This window comes from Molothrus aeneus, chromosome 5, assembly GCF_037042795.1.
Source record: "Molothrus aeneus isolate 106 chromosome 5, BPBGC_Maene_1.0, whole genome shotgun sequence".
Lineage (NCBI taxonomy): Eukaryota > Metazoa > Chordata > Aves > Passeriformes > Icteridae > Molothrus > Molothrus aeneus.
Window position 1 is genome coordinate 10,753,410 of NC_089650.1, and position 23,180 is coordinate 10,776,589.

The 23,180-nt window shown below is 42.3% G+C and overlaps 1 protein-coding gene across 3 annotated transcripts in view; it reads left to right on the forward strand.

The window, feature by feature from the left end:
* Nucleotides 1-4,843: 4,843 nt before the first annotated feature.
* The window catches only part of KIAA1549 (KIAA1549 ortholog), a 141,987-nt gene continuing 123,650 nt past the window's right edge, over nt 4,844-23,180 (forward strand). For all 3 annotated transcript variants that reach the window (XM_066549631.1, XM_066549633.1, XM_066549632.1), the window contains exon 1: nt 4,844-4,955. In XM_066549631.1, coding sequence (XP_066405728.1) covers nt 4,844-4,955 — 112 coding nt within the window. The remainder of the gene's footprint in view (nt 4,956-23,180) is intronic.

A 23,180-nucleotide genomic window follows, 5' to 3' on the forward strand; every position in this document is an offset into this window, starting at 1 on the left:
GTCTCTGAACCGGAGTTCTGATGTGCAATTTTGAGAATTGTGTTTCTGGATTTGGGTATTACATTTGCCACAAAAAGCGAGTTGATTGGAAAGTGTTTCCAGGTTGGCAAGAGGGTCTAATTTCATACCTTTCTTTCCAGCAAAACCTGGATGTGAGCAGTTCCAAGAAGAGCCTTCTGAGGACGCTCTTGTTTCTATCACTGCAGTGTGGGTGCACATTTCCACAGCTGAGGATGCAGCTTCTGAATGTCCCTCTGTGTATATTCACTTGTAAGGTTCCTATCTAAAATGTTGCGGGGTTTTTTTTTCCCTCCTTACGCCCTTCACAAAACAAACTCTCAGTTTCCAGGTGAAGCCTGTCATCATTAATCTAATCATACTTTGCACAGCCTTTGATTTTTTTTTGCATCCTCAGCCTTGACCCAGTGATAAATCAGAGTAGCCGCCGCTGTAGTGGAAAGCTCAGTAATGTCAAAAGCTTCCTGGTGAATGTGCAATGGGAAGTCATTCAGCAGTAAGTAAATAACCCTTGCAAGTCACACTGTTAGAAAAGATTGCTTCTACTCTTCCCTTGAGCAGGATGTCTCATATCTTGCTCCATGGATCACAGCAGGATACCACAGGAAACAATTTCTCACCTTCAAAGTCAGTTACTTCTTATGATAAATGCATTTGCAAGCTGTAGTTTAAAACTTAGTTAAAATTACAGCTGCTTTCACTCTTTGAGTTTGCAAAGTTCCACTATTTCTGGTCTGTTTTAATGTCCTAACAAAATGTGACATTATTTCAGATTTCTGTTTTAGTGGAATCTGAAGTGTCCTATAGGTCTTTGGGGATTTTGTTTGTTTTGGTTTTTTATATTTATATAATTTACTGTCCTTCTTAAGATACTCATTAGAAGCATGTAAGATGTTTTGGCTTTGCTTTTTTTTTTTTGCTGTTCCAAAGGGAAAGGAAAAACACAACCTCCACCACAAACCCCAGCATGTAATCTGAACAAGGGACATCTGTGTGAAGTTCTTGATGGTTATTCTGTAGCATCTTTTATCTGTGCATCTGCAATAGGTGAAAAGGAGATGAGAGAGAGGGAGAGTAGGCAGTTGGTCTTAAATCAGTGGGAGTCAGCTACCACAAAGATGCCAAGTTCATGTGCATAAATCCCACCCTGGTTCATCAAGACGAATGGGTGAAGTAAAGGTCAATCAGGTTGACACAAGTGATGTGGCTTTCCAGGACGGCAAAAATTAAAGAAACTAAACAACAGTACAAAAATCCTAAAGTTAATGTAATTACTAAGAGGAGTAGGACTTACAACTGCAAATGCATTGCCCCAGTGTGGCAAAGTATGGCTCTGGTGAAAGAGGAGGCTAAACAGGACAGAGGATCATCTGAGATTAGGGAAATTCTTTCACACCTTCTGGGAAACAGCAGCCCAAACCAGAGGATGAACTGTAGCATAACAGGTAACCACCTCACAGCTCCTCTTTCAATGCCTGGTTATTGTTTAACAACAGGACTTTAATTTGGAGGTGTCTGCTGGAACGTGTGAAATTGCAAGGGAATAGAGAATATGTGATGGAATGTGACAGTTCTTAAATCGCCCCAGGAAGCGGGAAGTAACAGAAATACCAGTTTGGTCTCAAAAGACACAGAAACTGGGGAACAAGAACCCAAATACAAGACAAGGAGATTATTTTCGTGAACTGAACTCTGGGAACTGGAGCAAGAAATCGTGTTAGGTGAGACAGTGAATGAGTTAGTGGTTGCAGAGTATTTCATTATGGATGACATCTTAGAAATGCGAGAGAAGTCTCACACTTTAGTCTGGAAAGTTACCTCTGGATCTTGGTGAAACAAATTATCTACAGGCAATCTGAAATGTACTAAAGGCAGCATTAGGTGCTCTGTTACTAGAGGCACTGTTAGGACAAGAGTGAAATGTGGTATCTTTAGGTGAAGATGATAGGCAGGGTCTGAAATGTGTTTTGTAATTAAGCATTTCAAGGGTCTTAACTGCCAAATCTCCCACAGAATCTGAAGGAGAGATGGATTCCTGTCCACTTACTGAGGGCTAGCTTATTAAAAGAAAAAGAAAACCACATTTTGCAAACAGAAAGAGTATGTGACTGCATGCTCCAATGCCAAACATGCATGCACACAGCTGCTTACAATGAAGTCATATTGGAATGATGTGGGATTTTTTAAGCTTTTGGTGGCTATTGTTTAGTCTGCGCTGCAGGTTTGCAGGAGAAGTTAGGGAGGACATGAGTAACTGAAAGAGATGGCAGCAATGAAGTACCTGACATGGCTTGTATCCACAAATGGTGGGTATGTAATTACAACAAAAGGCTAGAGTGCTCTTTTGAGCTGAGCTGTTTTCAGGGACTGGCAAGTTGCAAAGAAGAAAATTATGTCCTAATGGGTTCTGGTTTTAGTAAATTAAAAGGAATATCAAAGCCATTCTTCTGTCTATCAACAATTTAATGCAACAGAAGTAATCCTCAGGCACTGATTTTTTAATTTGCTCAGATAAAAGGGAAAAAGGGTGATGTGATGCAAGTTTTTCTGCATCCAGTTTTCTGTTAGATATTTCAAAAACTATGGGGAAGAGGGGGATTTGTCTTACTGTGGTCTTCTTTTTGCAATGTTTAACATCTTTGCATGAGATTTTATACTTTAGATGTTTAATTTAGATTGAAGATATATGTTGTAAACACCCATGAAATATCCTGCAAAATGTCTCTCCACTGTACAAATTGAAAAAAAAAAATTATATCTTGCTGACCAAGAACGACTTTTAGAATGAAATTATAGGTCAGTATAGTAAAGTATTGTGCTAGAAGGCCTGAAATACTCATCATAGTTGATTGCTTCTGATAAAATGGCATTTGTGGACTTTTTGACCCTGAAAATGTCTAATGTAAAACTAGGGTTTGTTGTTCTTTTTTTTTGAGATTTCCCACCCTGTCTTTACTTGTGGTGTCTATATTGAGCCACACCTTCAGCTGATGTGATTTCAGCTTTGCTTATTTCCATTGCCAAGGACTCACCATGCTTTATTTTCCTTTGCTGAGTGAGTGTGATGTTCATCGTGTGATGTACAGGTATAGCTCATTGTTTTACTTCTGTAGGTCAGCAAAATGAATCCTTCTCTCCTTCCATCCATCTCTGGGAATGAGTTATTCCTGTTGCAATGGATGTGTTCCTGATGAACTGATGCCCTGGTTAATTGTGAGTGCAGCTGAAAAATATGTGAGCCCAGGTCTAATCTGTAGTGGGATCTTTTCCCAGCTGTCCCTGGTTGGTGCTCCTTAGTGGCTGTGTGCCCTGGCAGCCAAAAGAGCCATCCATGCCCTGGGATGGATCCAGCACAGCATCTCTGGCCATTCAAGGGAGATCTGCTCTGCTCTACGCTGCTGGAACCTCACCTTGAGTCCTGTGTGCAGTTTTGGGTGCCACAATATAAAAAAGAATCTAAAGCTATTGGAAATCATCCAAAGGAGGGTCATGAATATGGTGAAGGGCCTTAAGAGGAAACCATAGGAGCAGCTGAGGTTGCTTGGTCAGTTCAGCCTGGAGGAGGCCTCATAGCGCTCCACACCTGCCTGGGGGGGAAGCAGAGTGGCAGGCACTGATTTCTCTCTGGTGACCAGTGACAGAACCCGAGGGAATGGCCTGAAACTGCGTCAGGGAGATTTGGCCAGGATATCAGGAAAAGGTTTTTCCCCTTGAAGGTGGTTATTCAGTGGAACAGGCTTCCCAGGGAAGTGGTCACAGCACCAAGCCTGACAGAGCTGAAGAAGTATTTGGACAACGTTCCCAAGCACATGGTATGACTCTTGGGGCTGCCCTGTGTAGGGCTCCCCTCACAGCTCAGTGTAGTCTGTGCTTCTTTGACTGCTGCACTCACGCCTGCTCCTGAGGAGAGCAGGGCTTAGGACAAACCCTGCGGTGGAAGAGTCCCCTGTCCTTATGTCTGCAATCCCCTGGATGTCCTGTCACAGAGCTCTACCCTCATAGCCATGCCCGGTACCGTTCCAGCTCTCAAACTTCGTGCACCGGCTGGGGAAGAGCCCAGGCACCACTCAGCCCGCCCTGAGGGCTGATGGACGGGACTGCCGGCTTGCCAACCTCGCTGTGCCGCGGGAGAGCGCAGTCAGGGAGCAGCGGCTGCAGGGGCACTCCAGTCCGGTAGCAGACAGCGGCAGCCACCGGCCATCCCGGGGCACTTCCAGCGCCCTCCCGGGTCGCGGCGGGCGGGAGGCACCGGGCGGAGCCGCGGCCGTCCCGCCCCTCACGGCCCTGCCCCCGCTCCCACCGCCCCGGCGGAGGAGGCGGGCCGGGCGCGCCCCCGCGCAGACGCGGACGCGGCCGGGAGCGCGCAGGTGGCGGGCGGGCCGGCTGTGCGCGCCGCCGCGCGCCGTGTTCCGCCGGGGGCAGCGCGTCGCCGGCGGGCGGGGAGCGAGCGGGTGCCGGGTCCGGGCTGCCACCGCCGCCGCCTTCTCACACGTGAAGGGCCGTAGCAGTCCCGCCGAGGAGCCCCGCTGTCCCGCGGTGCGGGGGCTGCCCCTCCGCCTGCCCTCCGGGCGCCGAGCCGCACCGCTCGCCCTCCCCCGCCGCTCTTGGGAGGCGCCGCGGCGCTGCCCCCGTGAGGGCTCCCCACGGGGTGGGCGTGGGGAAGGGTGGGTGCTGCGGCGGCCTCCCGTCCGCGGGCGTCCCAGCCCCGCCAGCGGTGGATGCGCCCGGGAGGAGCCGCCGAGCCCGCCCAGCCTTTCCAGCCCCCCGCGGGGGGGACGCGGGGACCGCCGCGATGACTTGACGCCGGGCCGGGCCGGGCCGTGCCATGGAGGGGATGACACGCTTCGCGGTGGCCGCGGCGCGGTGGCGGCCGGCGCTGCCCGCCCTGCTGCCGCTGCTGCTCGCCGTGCCGGCGCTGCGGGGCTCTCCCGCCGCAGGTAAGGGAACAAAGAGGGCCCGGGGGCAGGTGTGCGGGGCCCGGGGGCCGTGCCGGGAGCGGGGCGGTGCGGGGGGCGGCAGCGCCGGTAACAATGCGGCGGTGCCGGCGGGCGGGGGCCGGCGCGGCGCGGCCGGGGAGCTCCGCCAGAAAAGGCGCGCATTGTTCGCAGGCAGACCGCGAAGGCTCCGGTGCGGGGCCGCGGCAAGCCCCAGGCTCGGGGGCTGGCTCCCGAGCCGCGGAGGAGAAGGAGAGAAGCCGTGCGGGGACAAAGGGGACAGCTGGCGTTTCGAGCTTGGAGGGTGTCCTGTGCCGGGCAGTGGTCACCGCGCGTTGTGGCCTCAGCGCCCGGGGCGGCTGGAGGTGCCCCGTGTCGGGCTGCGGTGGCACCTGCGGGGTACATGCAGGGCAGCCTGGCTCTCCTCCAGCTTTCGAGTAAGGAGGCATTCGGAACATCTCGAAACGCCCAATACGACTTTCCAAGCACAGCCGTGGCTTGACTTGTGCGTGGAGAGAATGGTTCGGGCTCCAGAGGGTGGTGTATTCAGTAGGTGTTTCGGAAAAATCATGAATCAGTGACCCCTTTTTTTTTCTCTCGTCTTTTCTCTTGTGGCTCTAGGTATTCAAAATTAGTCTGTAGTTAAGCAGGCAGTTTAATCACAAAGATGTCTCATTTGGTTCTGGTCCCATAGCACTTCTTGGTTCATCTTTAATACTTAAAAAAAATAGTAATAATTATCATTTCATGGAAAGGTACAGTTTTGCTGTGATTAGATTTTCATTTTGGTAGATAACAGGTATAAAGTAATACATTTTACTCAACATCAGAAAGTTGTTGATAAGTGGCAATAAGTGATAAGAGCCTGCAGTAACTGTGTCATGAAGCGGACCAATTAGTGTTGACTCTTTTGTTCAAACACAGGAATTGTGGTGATTATTGTTGGGTGTTTAAGAACCCTTGGTGTTATAAAACATGCTTATCTCTTTATAATAATCCTTTATTCCACTTCAGAAAGTAGTTCATGATTTGGAGGTGACTAGTTAGCTTTTCAGAGAAGTTACACTCTCCTCCAGCTCCCGTCCTAGCCTACGAGAGATGTTCCAGGCTGCATGAAAATTGATATTTCAGTGTAAACTTCAGTGATTTTTCTTAAATAAAACAGGCTCTGCATACAAATAGAAGGCAAAGCACTAGGTTTGTAAGTTGGAAATTTACCTGTGGTTTTTTTTGCCTCTGAGAATGGCTGGGTTTCTTCTGTATTTTCATAGTAAGTCATTGAAGGCTCTTGTTTGTTTCTCTGGTATATAGTAGCTTTTAATTAAACGTGGCTGTGAATTTCTGTAAACATTTGTGTGATTCTTGTGCATTCTTGTATAACTTAAAAACAGCAGTAGAAAAATTATGTAACTCAGCCAGTGTTTGAGCTGCTGGAAGAGAGTACTTAGAGACAACAGATCTTGCCCAAAGCGCTGCTTTCCTGCTCAGTCCAGGGCAGGAGCCTTTAAGCTGTTTTGATTTGAGAGTCCTCTATGTTTTCAATTTCCACTGGGCATGTGAATCATGTGCAATGAACTTGAGGATGCTGTGAGTAAACTTGCTCTTGAGAGGATGCTTTTTTTATTGGCATCTCAGAAATGGCCCATTGGTTGCAGAGATTTAAAGTCTGTAAGTTGAAGAGAGCAAGGATATTTTGTTCCTTTTTCTGAAGGTGAAATGCTTTATTTAAAAGCATGGCAGAAGTCTGATTTCTCTTTGTGGGGCCCATAAGGTTTAGAAAACACCATCTTTATCATAATCTTGTCTTCAGTGTTGAATGTTTTGATGGGGTAATGGATGTTGTGAAACAGAAGAGCTGTATACTGATCAAATGCCCTAGGTTTGGGCAGCATTCACTTAACTGATCAACAGATTTACAATTCCTGTAAATCTCTCTAGGGTGCAGTTCATTTGCCTTTCAGTGCCATATGGTCTTGACCAGTCTAGGGACAGCAAGAGCAAACTCCTACAGCTCTGAGTTACACAGAAGGAACATACAGTAAGAGTGGAATGGCCACTTACTGCAGTTGAAATAGCAAGGACAATACTTAAGAAAATTTAGTAGTTAAACAACTTGGGTTTTGGAATGCTTGATCCAGCTCCCACAAAAGTCACATGTTGCTGAATCAGGGCTTCAGCTTCTCCAGTTAAGCAGATGCTGTACTCTTAGTATGTGGTTGGGCACCAGTGTGCTGGAGGTAGGTTTGCCTTTGAGCACCTCAGTGAAGCAGGGCCTTGGCCAGGCTATTTGAATTTCTTGCTGCTCAGCACAGGCTGTGTTTTTGCTTTTGTTCCATTGCACAATCTGCACAACTCCCGCACTGACAATCAGGAGGATTTATCTTGTCTCGCCGTGCTGTTTTCATGGGAGGGAGGAGAACTCTGTGTTGTGGACTCTGAAAAGACTGCAGTGAGTCTCCTCAGAGACTCGGGGACCAAGGGCAAGTTGTGGAGGTCAAGCAGGGAATCAGATGTAGCTGTCTTATGGGAGAGTTGCAGGATATTGTTTATTCAACTTAATTGCATTAGTCTGTTGCAAACACTTGAGTTGGCATCACATCTCTTGTGGCCAGTTGAGCTTGTCAAGCTTGCTTCCAGTTCATTTTCACAGAAGACCCATATGGTTGGAGGATTCTCTTTATGACTGCTTTCTATGCTGTGCTAGCTTTATTTATGTCAGCCTCGTGTCTACAAGCTACACTTGTAGTCCTGCCAGAGGAAATGTGTTTTTTGTTTGCATGTTCTTTCAAGAAGTAAGAATGCTAAACAAGCTAGTGGACAGTGCAGCTTTTTGTTCAGTGATGTCTGTTTTGTGAGTGCTTTTTGTGAAGCAAAGTCTTTGACTTCTCATGCAGGGCTGGGACTTGAAATACAGCATGACTTTAGCAAAGCAGGCTTTGACCTACCTTGGGTGATAGATTTCAGGAACTGGGCACACTAAAGAGCAGTGACTCCTGCTGCAGCACAAATCTTTGTCTTGGGAAGCTGGTGATTGTGGTAAATGGCAGGTTCTGACATCCCCATCCTTGCTTGTCAGTTCAGAATGTGTGTGCATGTGTGGGAGTTGCTTGGGAGAGAAGTGAAGCAGAATAGACTTCTTAATAATACAGTCTCACTTCAGCTGTGGGAGACATGGCTTTCCTTCATTTGAAAGTAAATCTCATTGTGGCTGATGTCCTAAACTAGCAGAGAGTCTCCAGCTCTGCCCATTGTGGCAGACAGAATGAATAACACTGGTTGTGTAAGAGTTATTGTGGATGGTGTCCTTAAGTACCAGTGTGTCTCCAGCCTGGCCTGTTGTGGCATACAGCATGATGAATGCTAATTGCATAAGAGTTATTAAATACAGTGTGTCCTGGGAACCTGGGTATGAGGAAAAAAAGCTGCAAGGAAATTGTTATCCTTTAAATTTTGTATTAGTTTAGTAAAACAGTAGCATTAAATGAACTTAATTATGCAGTCAATTTCTATTTTGGCTCATGTAGAAGAATCCCATTCTCATGGAGTCCTTGTAAGTATGGACAGTTTTTCACTCTGGAGTTACCTGATATGATGCCTTTCTAGCTCTTGAAAAGTCATATATTTCTATGCTTTTTTGCAGTGATTGCCAAACACACATGAACTCAATAACAAATTTGATTGATACTCCCTATATGTAGGGAGTATTAATCAAATATGTATATATGTAGGGAGTATCAATCATGTGTTTTCAGCTGTTGATGTTACTGGAGACAGCTGTTTTGGAAGACTAAGGAAAAACCTTTTATAAGAGCAATTCATTAGTGGTGTCTTTTTTTGGTAACACATGAGATTAGGGGGAAAGAAAAGATAAATTTGACTATCAGTACTCACATCACTCATTTGTCAGTGTAATTAATGGCATGTAAAATGCCCAAATAAGTATTGGAAATGGGCCTGACTGTCCTAGATCTTACTTAAGTTGTAAGGTGTGTCTAAGAAATATTTCTGCTTTGCAGTGGAGTTGAGAACAAACTTAAATATTTCAATTGAAATTTTGTTAAGTGTGCATTTAGCTATGGGCTGGAGCTTTTTCTTCTTTGCAAAATATCAGTTGAAAGAGTTCAGCAACTGCTGATGTTGAGGCAAGAGGAAAACAATGGCTTCTGCTTTGAGTTCTGCCAGCTTCTTTTCTTAACAACTTTAATACCCTTATGCTTTGGAGCAGTGCAGTTAAACTTTGCTGGATTGTGTCTGCTCTGAGGGGATGTTTTCTCCAGTCTTGCTTTGAAAGTGATTTTTCTTTTTTGAAAGCTCGTAATGACTGAATTTAGGTAGACATGGCTACATTAGAGAAGATGACTTTTTTTTTTGTTGGCTGAAGTTTGAATATGGACTATTCTTGTGGGCTGTTCTTGAATATGGACTATTCTCACCTACCTGTCAGTACCGACCTGGTGTATATGTGTTGCTTGGGCAGATGTACTCAGCACTCTTCCCGTAGTCCAGAATGGTAGGTGAAAGATTGGAATTTGCTCTGAAAGTCTGTCTAAGCTGCTCCAGAAGTGGGACTGGACTGAGCTTCAGGACTGAGAACTGAGCACCTGCCTGCCTTGTTTTTAAGGCCATATGTCTGTTATGTAATGCTTTACTTTCTTTAGGGTGTCTTTGGCATCTGCCTTCTGGTGCTCTGTTGTATGGTGGTCTTTGATTGCATCAGGCCCAAGGGGGCAAACAGAAATAAGTCTTTAGAAGGAGCCAACATGGGACTCAGGTTTAATTTGGAGTAGGGTCTGAGGATCTTTCCAGTCACTCTTCAGCTTGTTGATGAGATTATGTCTAGAAACCTGGAAGTTGTAGGAGGGGAAGAGACACAAATTGCAAGAAGCCTTGTCAGATGAAAGAAACTGGAACTGGCAGGGACAAAGAGTAGGATGCAGGACAGTGGGTCAGCAGTGTAAAATAGGTCTGTAGATGAGGGAAACTGCAATGCAGAAATTAATCCTAGGTGAAGCAAGCACTGCAGTTTGATAGTAGGATAAGCACACTGGGAAACACAGATGGACTCAGTTTAAAAAAGGAAAATAAGCATCAAAGAAAATAGTGTTGAAAGGATGAATCAGAAGACAAGGAAGACAAGGGACTGGGATAAGTCTGGAGGAGATGTGACCAAAAGCATCAAGCTTGCAATTTAGAAATGGGAAAATGTGTGCCTGCTGCTCTGGGACACTTCCTTCAGAATTTGGCACAGAATTTAGGGCTTCAGAGTCTTGGTCCTTTTCTCCTCTTAGCCAGAAGCATGATAATCTGCTGCTGCTCCTTAGAACATTTCATGAATGTGCATGAATCAGCCTTGTGACAGAAGTGTTTTTCTAAGTTTGTTTTAAGAACTGGAAAAATTCCGCCACAAAAATTGTAGCAGCATATGAAGACTGCAGAGACAAAAATGAGCAAGTTGGAAATACTGACATTAAAATAACCTATTAACCCATACAGTTGTAAACTTCTGTACCTGCAAGCTGTTGTACAGCTATGGTGACAAGGCATGTATCCATACAGATAATGTTTATAGCTATAGAGACACCTGCACATGCACACACCTACACACAGACAGCACCATTATTGTGCTCAAGGACTGATCCTCTTCTGGGGAAAGATGGGAACTGGGTAGCAAATGAAGAAGTCTGTAGGACTCTTGCTCATTCTGTAACAGATGTTTGAGGTGTGACATGAAGGGAGGGGCAGGGAAGTTTGAATAAAGGTTTTGCTGTTAATGTAATTGTCCTAGACAATTGAATTGTGTTGCTGTTGCAGAGTTTCAGTGATGCTCAAGTTGCTTAAACCAAGCTTGCCACAGGTGGTCACTAGCTGTGTGTGTTCCTCATTTACTGGATGTCAGACCTCTGGGATCTGTGTTGCAGAAATACTGAGTGCTTCCAGCTGCCAAAGAAGTCAGGGGAAGCTGTTCTTAAATAGATGTTGTGTCTTAAATTTTAAATACTAATTAATGTTTCAGATTAGGCTCTCAGAATTTGACCTTGTTTCTTAGTTTTGCCATTTGTAAAATGTGATTTCTCAGATGCAGTTCCTCATTTGATTTTCGAGATCCTAAGGAATGTCCAGATGCAATAACATTGAGCAAAAAAAGTTGGTCAGAAAGCCAGATTTTTGTCTTGAGAGCAGAAAAAGATCCAGCAGGTGATAAACCAGTCTGCAGAACTTGACTCTACAGAAAACAAGTATAAGAAATAAACTAGTTGTTAGCAAATAGAAAGTAACCGGTGATGGTGTAGCATGATGTATTTACCACACTAAGACTTTTTTAGGGAGTTAACTTCCCTTAGAGATGGGAAGATGTATTATGCTGTATCGAAGTGCAGTAGGATTTTGATGTTGGAGTTTTTTGTAAATCAAATATTCTTTAAAAGAAATCGTGGTTACTGATGTTTGCTCACTTTCAGTTTTAGCAGTTTCAGCTTACATCCTCTACCTGTTTGCTCTTCATGTGCAAACTGTTTTCTAATCCTTTTAGTCCTTTTCCATTCTCCCCTCTGGTTTAGAGAGGCGTCTCTTCTGTGAATTAATATCCTGTATAGAACTTTGATTTGGCTTCAGCCATCTGCTCAAGACAGCACGTTAGGTCCTGTGGTTTGAAATAGATAAGAGGCTAAAATTCACCTGCAAGTAAGGGCAACAGGAGGAAGGAATGGTGGAAACACAGTAAATCAAGAGCCTGAAATCCATGCTTTTCAATAAGGAACATGCATAATAGTGTCATACTGAAGGACTTGAAAACCTGCTTAGCTCTAGGATGGGGACTGGACAGTGCAGTAGTGTTGCCTTAAGGGGCCTGGTGTCTATCAGGGATCATGGACAGAATGGGATTCAACAGGATCCCAGTGATACTGGGCCTCATGAACACATTGGTTTTGAACTGGGCATATCCTGTGTAATAACTCATTTGTTTTCTTCAATAGCAGAAGAGCTCCAGCTGGAATGCTGTGTCTAGTAAAGGGCCTTGTCCTTCAAGGAGGACAGGCTACCAGAGACAGTTCTGTTCACAAAACTACTGGGACTGTATAATCTAGAAAAAATGCCAGGTGGGCAGGACTTTTTTCAAACATATAGAATATTAAACATAAAGGGAGATGGAATAAATAGTTGTTTATGTTGAGGAAGAAAAGAATACTTGAATTCAAGTGGACAAGACAGGTTTTCTAACTGCTGATCTTTTTAACAGTGGGGATAATGAAACTGTGAATTGCATGGTTTGGGGCAATAATGTCATGTGTCACTGGAGTTGACATGAGCTTGTAGAATGACCTAACAGAAGAGGATTGTAACAATGATATGAAATACTTTGCAGTTCTGTTTTTGTGAGATACTACAAATAATAAATAACAAATAAATAAATGTCATTTATGTGCAGACTGCAGCATTGGGACTAATATCATTAATTACTGAGAACTTTGGTGTACTGATGAGGTGAAAAAACAATCTGTGGTTTTTATGTTGGTTGATTTTTGGGATTAACATTTTTTAAGGTTTCAGAGAACATTTTATAATCCTTGTTATAGTTTTTTTATCCATGGTACTAACAGGCAGGATGAACACACTAACTTTGTAAGTTGCTCTCTGTGCAAGGTCAGTTTGTGAAGCATTTTAGAATGCTGCTTCACTGAGAGGTTATCACTGAGACAACAGCTAGTAAGTGGAATGGATGTGAGTCTGCATGTCTTTATTCATCAACTGAATTATTACTAGTGTTTTTGTATCTCAGAGGTGGGAGAGAGAGCCAGTATTGAGCTCAAAACACTTTATTGGTATTTCTATGAAATGTGTAGTTGGTCAAGCTGGGAACTTTTTCATCCTGGCACAGAATGTAGGATTTGCCTTTGTCCTTAGCAAAAGGAGTGATGGTGCAAGCAAGAGGCCCAAAGTGATGCAAGACAATTGGGAGACTGGGCAAAGAAATGGCACCAGACCAAAGCTTTCAGCTGCCACGTTCTGTGTGCTGCCATCTGTGGGTCTGTGTCAAAGGGAGAAGACAAATCTTTAGCTCTTCAGAAGCTGAGAGACATCAGTTCTCCCACCTGGCATTCTGACGGGAGCAGCAAGTGCTAGGATAGCAGCAGGGGTGTCCTGGCCAGAGCTGGGAGCTTGTTGGGCTGGGCTCAGGTGTGTCAAGTTCTCAGTTCTGACAAAGCTTTTCTGGACAGTTAAAGCAGTGTGGGGCTGTCTTTGTGCCCGCTCTCTGAAATTGGTTGGTGTGGCAGGGTGAGAGCAAGGGGGGGGGATATGAACTTTGGTCAGGAGGATACTGAAATAAGGAACAGCAGAGATAACACTGGGCTGGAGCTGTACTCGGAGCGGGTGAAATTGGGAATATAGATCAGGGTATCAATAATGGAAGGCTGAGTTGGGAAGTTTTGAGCTAAGAGGAGGGCTGCAGATTTGGAGGGGTTTTTGTGGCTGCTCTGAATATTTGACTTAAGCATCCTCACTTTAGAGCTTGCCTTAGAGCTGTGGAGAAGGGCTTTATCTAAATGGGTAGCTGGTCTCAGTTATAACAGAAAACTCTCAGATGTCTGGTAAGATAAACTCGAGAACTCTAAATGCACTCTGAAAATAAATGGTCACATAGGACAGGTAGATAGTACAGGTAAAGATTATTTTTCTTAAGCAGTATTGATACAATTTACAGTTTTTGTTTTCAGCCTCTTTTTTCTTAATTCACACTGTCTTGGACTGAATTTCTTACTGAATCTTTTGATATGGAATAAGAAATTTAAACTGTTACAAATTCTTATAGGAAAAGAAGGCTCTCTCTTTTTTGCTCCCCAGCCAGTTGTGTATTGAGCTGGTATGTGGAGAGTCTCTAAAGTTCTTTCCTTATTTAAAGGCAGCTGTTTAGTGCTGCAGGGTGGTTGGGTGTGAACTTGATTAGATGTTGAGCCTGTCTCACCTTTTCCTGTGGCTCGTAATTCTCTTGTAAATAAATTCCTCCTCGTGTATGCCGATTGCAGTGAGCTCTTCTCAACCGCAGAGCCACAAGGATACAGCTGAGCATTACTTGGAGACAAAGCTCCAAGCATTTATGTAGCAGACCCCTCTGGGCTGGTATTAGGTTACTTTTTGAATGGGAGACAGGCCGGTTGTTTGTCAGCTACACTGGATTCTGGTTGGGTAACTTCTCCAGTGGTGGCTGTACTTAAAACTGAAGCTGCTGCTGGATTGGGACTATCTTGTGTGATATATTAGGATAGAAATTGCACGTCACAGAACAAAATCCTGATCTAGAGCAGAAGTCTGGTTTGAAGATGTTTTCAATTAAAATCTGTCAGTGACCTTACTTCCTGTGCTTGTGGTGAAGGATGAAACAGAATTGGGCTCCCAGCCATTGACATTCAATTTTTAGAAGATGTAATTTGTTCCATTCTGAAAGAACAAAAAAAGATAATTTTCCTTTGTCTTTCCAGAGTACGTGTGCTTTTTATAGTAACTTGGTTTTAAAAATTACATAAATGCTTATCAACATGGTAATCAAAGTTTTCTCAAGAAATATTTATCCAATATTAATACAAGCAAGAAAGTTTCAAGAAAATAAATTGTATTAGTCTGTCTACTGTTTGCCTCTGTGAGCAGTTACTTTGTTGCTTCTACCACAACCATGTTCTTAAAACTGTAAAATTTGTCAGAAGGATTAGGAAAGCTGAGGAATGTGAAATGAAAGTAAATCCAGTTTCTTTTTGAATTGACTGGATTCCAAGCAGACGGTGTCACTTGAAGGTATAATCTTCTTAACATCCTGGGAGTATTAGAAACTTAGAAACAAAACTGAAAAAAATTTCTGTACTGACCAATTCTTGTGATTCTTTAGTATTTACCATGTATAAAGTTTAAGCAGAGGAATCAGGTGAAGATAGGTCTAGAAACCGTAAAGAGGTTCCTTCAGATTTTTTCTAAAATAAAACTCAAATGATGGTTTTGATGTATTTTTTAATGAGCCAAAGCCATCATTGAAACATGCTATTGATATGTGAAACTGCACTAACAATTTAGAATGGTTGTATTATTTTATATTTGGAAATAAAACTCAGTCATTGAAGAATAGAGTGCAGCCTTATGTTGAATCATATATTCAGTAAAAACATCTATGTGACTTAGATGAGATACTTCAGAAATATTCCTCAGTATTTTCCTTCATTCCTAAATAGTATCAGCCTTGGAGGCCACATGTAAAACTTGTTCTCTGTAAATATGATATGTAAATATGACAGTTAAATAGCTTTCTAGATATTTTCAGAAGAAATAAATATTTTACATCTTCCAAATGCAGGTGCAAGAGTTAATATGTTTTATGAAGCCAAGTATGCTGAATTGAGGGAATACTTATAGCTTGTACTTCCATTTCTCCTAATCAAAAATTATATTTCTAATGCGTTAGTGGACTTGGGGTTTATGAAAATGTATTTTGAGATTTGATGCTTTTAGTTTTGAGAGAGCTGGTAAAAATGAGGATATTACCAGTAGGATGAAAGTAATGAATTAAATACCAGCAGCTATTTGGATTCTTCAGAGTGTTTAAGATCCGTTCTTGTGGATGGAATTATTTGTAGGAGGACAGGTGAAAAGCACAGGTGCATGCTAAGTATAGTTTGTTGCAGACAGGGAAAGCAACCACCCAAACCAGTAGGTGTTTGTGAAACCCCATCTAGGCTGAGTCATGTAGTGCTGGGTTATGCTCATAATGCATTAACATGTGTGTTTTGGATTGGTTTTGGGGGTTTTCCCCCTCCCTTGGGAGATAAGGGACAATATTCAATCAGGTAGTTTATTTTTCATGACTGAACAGTGCATAAAGGTTGAAGCCTATCTGTGCTGGTTTGGCCAAATGAACTCTCCTAAAGTTTAATTGAAAGTGCTGTCTCAAATTCTGTTTCTATTGTGCTCACCTTGGGAGCTACCTCATGCAGTAACCTGAGAGCAGCTTTACTCTGGTAATTCTACAGTGCCTTCCTTAGGTTTCTTTTCCGGCAGTGGGAAGGAGCAGGAACACAGGCTGTCAGCAGGAAAGAACAGGGAGCATGTGGAGTTCATAAGATGGGGAACCCCAGTGACTAAGGTTCCCATTTGGCCTGTCTCTAAAACCTGCAGTGTATTTATTGTGCCAACTTTAGTATGATTTATCTTGCTTGGAAATGTTATAAGGTCATAAGCTTGTTGGTGCTTCCTGATTTGTTTCTGCAGTGGAAGAGAAGTGGCATTATTGCATCCTTTGTAACTTCTGGGATTGGGTTCCTTACTGCTTCAAAACTGTTGAGGCAGGAATTTCCTTTCTCTTCCAGTCTAAAGAATATAGAACCTTTAAATTGGAGCTCTGTTGTCTCAAGCTAGGTGGAAATATTGAAGTAGAAGTTTTGCTTGAAACCTAAATATTTTAAAAGAGCATTTATTTGTTTGGTTTTTTTTCTGATTTGCTTTCATGAAAGAATATCAAAGCCAATGGAATATGTTATTAACAATAAATGTTGTGCATGTCTCAGACTCCTGTTCATAGTCTCTTGGGGGAGCAGGTGGGGGTTCGCCTTAATGTGTCAGATATTTTTTATATTGAGCAGTTAAAAAGGACATGCTGAGTGTATTTTATTTTTAATTAAACACTTATGTTCATGCAGAAATTGTTCAGTGGCCATGTAATTGAGTTAAGAGTAGCATGACTTGTGATGATGTAGTCTCTGATAGCCATATCAATAGTCTGTTTGCCATCCAAAAAATCTTGCAGGCTTCTTCATACTATTCTCTGTTGGTGTTTATGGAAAATGGCACATTTCTAAATAAAAATCCTGCTTTGGTAAGTGGGCTGTTCGTGAAGCAATCAATTTCTATTTTAAACAAGTAAACCCTCTAGATTTTCCACTGTTTTTACACATTACAGCAGGTGTTATGTATATTTAATCAGAAGACACAGCAATAATAGTCAAAGCTAGTCTTTTGAGCTCAGCCTTGTTTCATATCAATGTTTATGTTTGTCTGGAATGTTGAATTGTCATAAAATGTGCCTGTTCAAATAGAGACACAAGACCAGGAGATTTTGCTACACAAACATGGTAGTATGGTTTCTTCTAACCAATATAGTAAACTTCAATTACTTTTTTTTTCGGGGGGGGGGAGGAGAAAATAATTTATGGGATGTTTTTTTGAGCAAACATTGCCCTCTCTATTTTCCTCAGTGCTTCTCTTATTTCCCCCCATATATTCTGTCCTATTTGCTATCTCTTGTGTCTTAGAGTGAAAGTTGCAGGGAGTTCCATCTTACCTCTTACTGAAGACCAGGAAAAACGACCTGATTCCATCTTGTGTTGGTTTTTGCATTCCGTGTACTTCTTCCAGGCTCTTAACAGCAGAATTTGTTAGGCATGGGTGGGGTTTTTTCTTCTTGGGGAAGGGAATACTTGGAAAAAAGGGGAGGAGGAAGAAGGAGGAGGGAGTGTAGTCTCTTGCCAGACATGAATGATTCAATTTAAGATGTTTCTGTTACTTCTGTCTTAACTTGCCTCATCAGTATTTTTTTTTTTGGTATGTTTTTTGTATATATTTGTTTTAAAGTAATTTATTGTGATATTTTTACTGTTTTGGTTTTGCCTTTTCCACTTTAAATGGGATAGTTCTTAAAACCCTTAATAGAGCACAGTCATGCAAACAATTGTATTGGCACCTCTGAGTGCATCAACGAGTATCAGGGGACAGAAGGGAGCGGCAAGAACCTTTCAAAACACAGCTGCCACTGACAGAATGGCACCACAGCTCTCTTTTATTCCAAAATGAATTTTTTAAGCATTTGAACTTGCTTGATGTTAAATAGCCTGTCCTATTGAGAAACCTTCATTTCAACAGCAGCTCCTTTCTCGTTTGTACTGCATAACTTACTAGTAGTTTGTATGAATTGTTGGTCTTTCTGGAAGTTTTATTGACTGAAATGAAAATAGATCTTTGTTCAACTCAGAGTACATAGTAAAAATTTTTCTTTAAGGAAACATTCCTATCAATGGTTGAATTAAAATGTCCCATTGGTCCTCAGTCCAACATAATTTGTATAGAAAGTTTAAGCTCCATAAATTCTCCATAGATGAAGAATTTTCCCTTTTCAAGCTGACAGGTATAGAGAGCCAGTGTTGTTGCTCATGCATTTTGGTACATCCTTTTTTACAGTTGATGCCTTCTGTTTCAGTCCTGGCTTCAACACTTGCCCTAGCCTGAGAATTATTTACTGTTCAGTCCCCATGTGACAGTTCCTTTCTTCACACTGTTTCTGCATGTGCTCTCCCTGTGCAGCCTCATGGGCCCAGAGCTTTGCCAAAGTGCTCAGCTTCCCTCCATCTGCTTGCTGCCCTGAGCAGCAGCACTGCTCCTGCCTTGTGGAGGGCTAGCTGGGCTACTGGCTAAACCACTGCTGCTCTTGCATTTGTGGCTCTCTTCTATTTCTGTACACTCAGCTGTCCAAAAGGAAACCACCTTGTAGTTACACCTGTATTACTGTGTGTACAAATCAGGCCATTGATAGAATTTGTTCTGGTCTAACGAGCCAAGCTTGTCAGTAGGGCAGGAAATGCATGCCTGGGTGTTCTGAGGTGAATCCAACACATGTCAGAGATCTCAGTGCTGCTAATTCAGCAAGCTAGGACCATGTGAAAAGCAAGAAAATGTTGGGGTGACCCAATATGAAATGGTAAAGGTCTAGCACCTGACTGCAATCAGGTATTCTGTCATACGTCATGATGTCTGCCTAGCACTGCTTAAGATGTTTTGTGCATCGTCCAAGAGAGAGCAAGCTTCCAATTAGTGAGCTTCAGCTTTAAATAGGTAGTGGAAATGTTTGTTTTTCTGCCTGACTCAATGTTACCATGTGAGAGACAGGATTTGAAAACACTGTCAATAGTGGAGACAAAATATTTTGTAATGAGCACACTCATCAATTCCAGCAGACTTTTGCAGTTTTTTCAGCAGGATCTTGCTGGCAGTGGCTGCTGGTGGCAACTTTCCTGTGAGCATAAGAGTTGAATTAATGGTGTGGGGCAGCATGGTGGCATGTCACCCTTTTGATGGAAACTAATGTATTTTACAACAGAAAATGCATGAGTCTTCCTGAAGGTTGTGATAGTGTGGAAGGTTGGAAGCAGAAAAGAATACTGAAATACTGTGGAGAAAAATATAAGCCATCATGTTGCTTACTTCAGTGTAAATGGTTTTTATTTTTGTCTTTGTGGTCTTTTTAAAGCCAAATGATACAAAACTCAGTATTTTGTTTAATTTGCATGTTGGCTTAATGGTGGAAGAGTGTCTTGGGGAGAGGAAGCCTCACCAGAGAAAAACTAATAGAAGTGAGATATTTGAGGCAGTGCATATTGTAGGTCACTTGAGAGACTTGTGTGAAACTGGAAGTGTTGCCTTTGTGGTTTTGTTATAATGATTTAAATATCATCACATGGATGCAAATGTTAAAAATTCTAAAGTATTTCTGGCACCGAATTTAAAAAAATCATGATTGCAGTTCTCAGTGGTGCCTAAAATGGAGGAGGACTTTTTTTGCCATTATAGGCTTTCTTTGAAAAACAGAGTTCCTGATATGTCCCTCCATAATGATGTAAAAGATTTAGACCTTTTGCTGTTTTCCATAGTTAGCTTCTATACTAAAATTTTGTGCTGCCACCAAGAACTAATGCAGGAAAAATTTCCAGAGGTATATATTTCAGCATAGAATCTCAGTCAAATTTAATTTCATTTACACTGAGAGTTTTCATGGGTTCTGTTCAATAACTATTTGGAGATCAGTAATAGGTGCTTCTCTGTCCATAATGTCTGGTGGTGTGGTCTTTGAGATACTCAGGGAAATATGGAAACCTCTCATGATGCTGACTCTAGCAGGTTCAGGCTCTAATTAGGCCTGGTTTATGTAAACCAGTTGGGGAACTGACAAGTTCTCAGTTTCCTCATCCCGTGCAGAGAAAGGAGGAAAGAAAAAAAAACAAACCCAGAAGGCTCAAGAGCACTGTACAAATCTGAACATGCTGACATTTTAAAGAAAACTGCAAGTGTTGGAAATGCCAAGCTTTATTAAATTTTTTCAGGTTAGATGGGCTTTACTGGGACCTTTTTTCGCACTGAAGCAAACACCAAAAAGTGGTTTTGCTCAGAAATGGTACTGTAGTGAATATTAAGATGTTCATAGCTTTTTTTAAATTTTTGTTAATCCCTGGCCTGTTCCCTGTTGTAGAAATAGTGGTGTATGACACAAAATTGAGGAAGGGGTAAGAATTTAGATGCAGATTTACCAGGCTCCTGTAAGGAAACTGTGGCACAAGCTTGATGTAGTGAACTGCTTCTTGTTGGTCACTTGCGTTCTAGAGAGCAGGCATGAAAGTAAGGATGCTGTGAGATGTCCCAGATGTTTGGTGAAAAAATGGTATCAATAGCTTTTAATATACAGGTTTTTCTTCTTCCTAGACCAAGCTTGAGTCAAAAACACAGGTGCTGACTTTTCAGATAAACTTGGTTCTCCTGTCAGCAGCATCACTTTTTGGCACCCACAACACAGATGCTGACATACTGCTGGCATTTGATAACCTGGGGCTACTTTTTATAGGCTTAATGTCTTGAGAGTGTCATTTTGGCTTGGTTAAATACAAAAGTTTCTTTCACTTCACATGTACTTCAGTTTATGATGAGATTAACGCTCCAAGAAATGCAATTTACCTCAGAAATGCTTAAAATGAAATAATCTCCGGCTTAGAGCCCTTGGAAACTGTCTTCCATGCCAAGGTCTAGTGTCTTTATTGAGCTGGATCTTACCCTTCATGAATAATATAGCTGGTGCATGTAGTGAAATGCTTCTTGGTGAAGGAGAGAAGGCAGTGTTTCTAAAATCCTCTAGCTTGTTTAACCTGGAAATGTACTGGATAAGGGGGGAGGAAGGGCAGAGGAAATGAAACATTTTGTTCATTGGCTTAACTTTCTAGAAAGTGCATGGACCAAGCTTGAATCTTGGCATTACAGTAGAATAAAACATGGTAAATATATTTAGTCATGTGGTTTGGAGTCTTTTAGATCCCTAATGACAGAGGAGGAAGGAGGGTTCTTTTTTTTATTTTTTATTCCTGTCTTGTTTAAACCCCTATTTATGTGATTTTATTCCCCAGTAACAGAAGTTAATAGAATAAAATGATGGTGAGGAGAGGGAAGGACTCTTGTGCAGCTCTCTTTTGGCATTGTTGACATTATCCAATTTCATATTTGCTGGGAGGAGCAATTGTTAACTATGTTTAATGAAAGATACCACAGACATTTTCATTTACCATAACTGGATTATTGATAGTGAGAAACATTACTGAGTATGTTTCTCCCTTTTATTCTTCCTTTGTGGAGACAGGAGCATTCAGTTTTTAGGTTACAACAGCATCTGCATTTGTGTTGAAGTGGTTTTAGCCCAGCTTAATGAATGAACAATTTAATATTTTGAGTATAGCCTCCTGTTTTATGACTATGGAAAGACCCACTATTGCAACTCCACTGGTTTCTGTGAGATGAATCCTTGGGTAGCATTTTACAGGTGTTCTGTGCATTGTCATTTACACAGCACTGCTGCAGTTCTGTCATGAGCTATTACAAACTATCACCCAAGGTACCAGGCCAGTGCATGATAAGTGTGGCACACTGCTTGCAAACGTGAGAGGGATGTTGCTGGTTTAGGGTTCATTAAGCTTGTCAGAGATGTTGGTTTGTCTGGAGGTGTGAAAGAGACATGAGGTGACTTTCTGAATTGCAGAGATGTTATTGGGAGTTGGGAATAACTTCTCCTGTGGGAGCTGAGCCCTTAAAAGTGTACTCCACAAAGGTACATCTGTTGTGATAAGGTATTAACTTTAGATTAAAAAGCTTATTAAAGCCATTTGTTTAAAGATGCAATGGAACAGTCACCAGCATGTTATACCAAGCTTTGTTCACTAATATTTTGAGTAAAATATGTGTAGGAAATTTCATTTTGATTGTTTTTGTGGGTAGGTTTTTGAATAAATAGCACAGGGAGACAGAACTGATTTCTCTAGAGATAAACAGTGAAGTTCTGTATTAATAAGATGGCAAAAATTTCTGAAAACCAGTCATGTGGGGCTGGAAGGGAAAGTATCAGGAGGAGGAAGAGTTTGGTGGGCTGTTGAAGAGGAGCTCACCGTGCAGTGGTATGGTTGGGAAAACAGTTTAAATGTGAGTGGAAGCTGGGAAGTTTTCCCAGCTGTGTGGTAGCTACAAATGTCAACTGCTCAGGAAGGATGTTGATTAAGTGGGAATGGTTCAGAGAATATCCCTGTGATGCTTTGGAAAGATGGTTCCAGGTGAAAATGTCAAAAATAGCAGCCTAGTTACTGTGCTCTAGAAACAATAGAGATGTGACTTAATTTCTGGTTGTGGAAAATATTAGTTCTGTAGTGGAAGGGCTCTTGGACCAGATAGGAGAAGTTTTCAGTGAGGGGAAATTGAAGCTTAAGAACATTAGAGTGGAAGTTACAAGATTTGTAACAATGAGGAATAATTATCTGTAGAGCAACTTACTGTGTTGGAAACTTTAAAAAGCAAGAGTTAATTTAGGCAAGATTTATGAACAAATTAGGCCAGAGATGGGCATGGAAGATCACATTGTCACTTTCTGTCCTTAAAGGTTTCTGGCTATGTGCTGTAAGAGAGTGACATTATGGAGTCTAATCACGTAGCATGGAATGTAATTCTCCTTTCCCTTGACTCCAGTCACCTTCTATTGGAATAAATGGCAAAACGTGCTCCAACCGAGAGCATGAGACGTTGCTTGTGTTTGTTTCCCTTGGCTGGGATTTAGAGGAGATTGATGCAAATTTTTAGTGGTTTGGAAACATTCACTTGCATACCAAAAAATATCAAGATGGTCATGAATTGCACTAAACTTACAGAACGTGACATTGAAGCATAACATGCAGCTTGATAAATAAAACTTTGGCTTATGTAACAGTTTGCAGTGTCATTCAGGAACATACAATGTTCTGGAGAGTGACAAGGCACAGCATGGGTGCTGGTGGTGCCAGCAGTGGGGAGCTGGAAGTGAGCTGGGTCCCTACCACCCAGGCTGCCTGTGCCTCTCCCTTCTTTTTGGAAGGTGCCAGAGAGGAGTAAAGGTGTTACACAGACTGTTGTGTACCCATGCTAGGA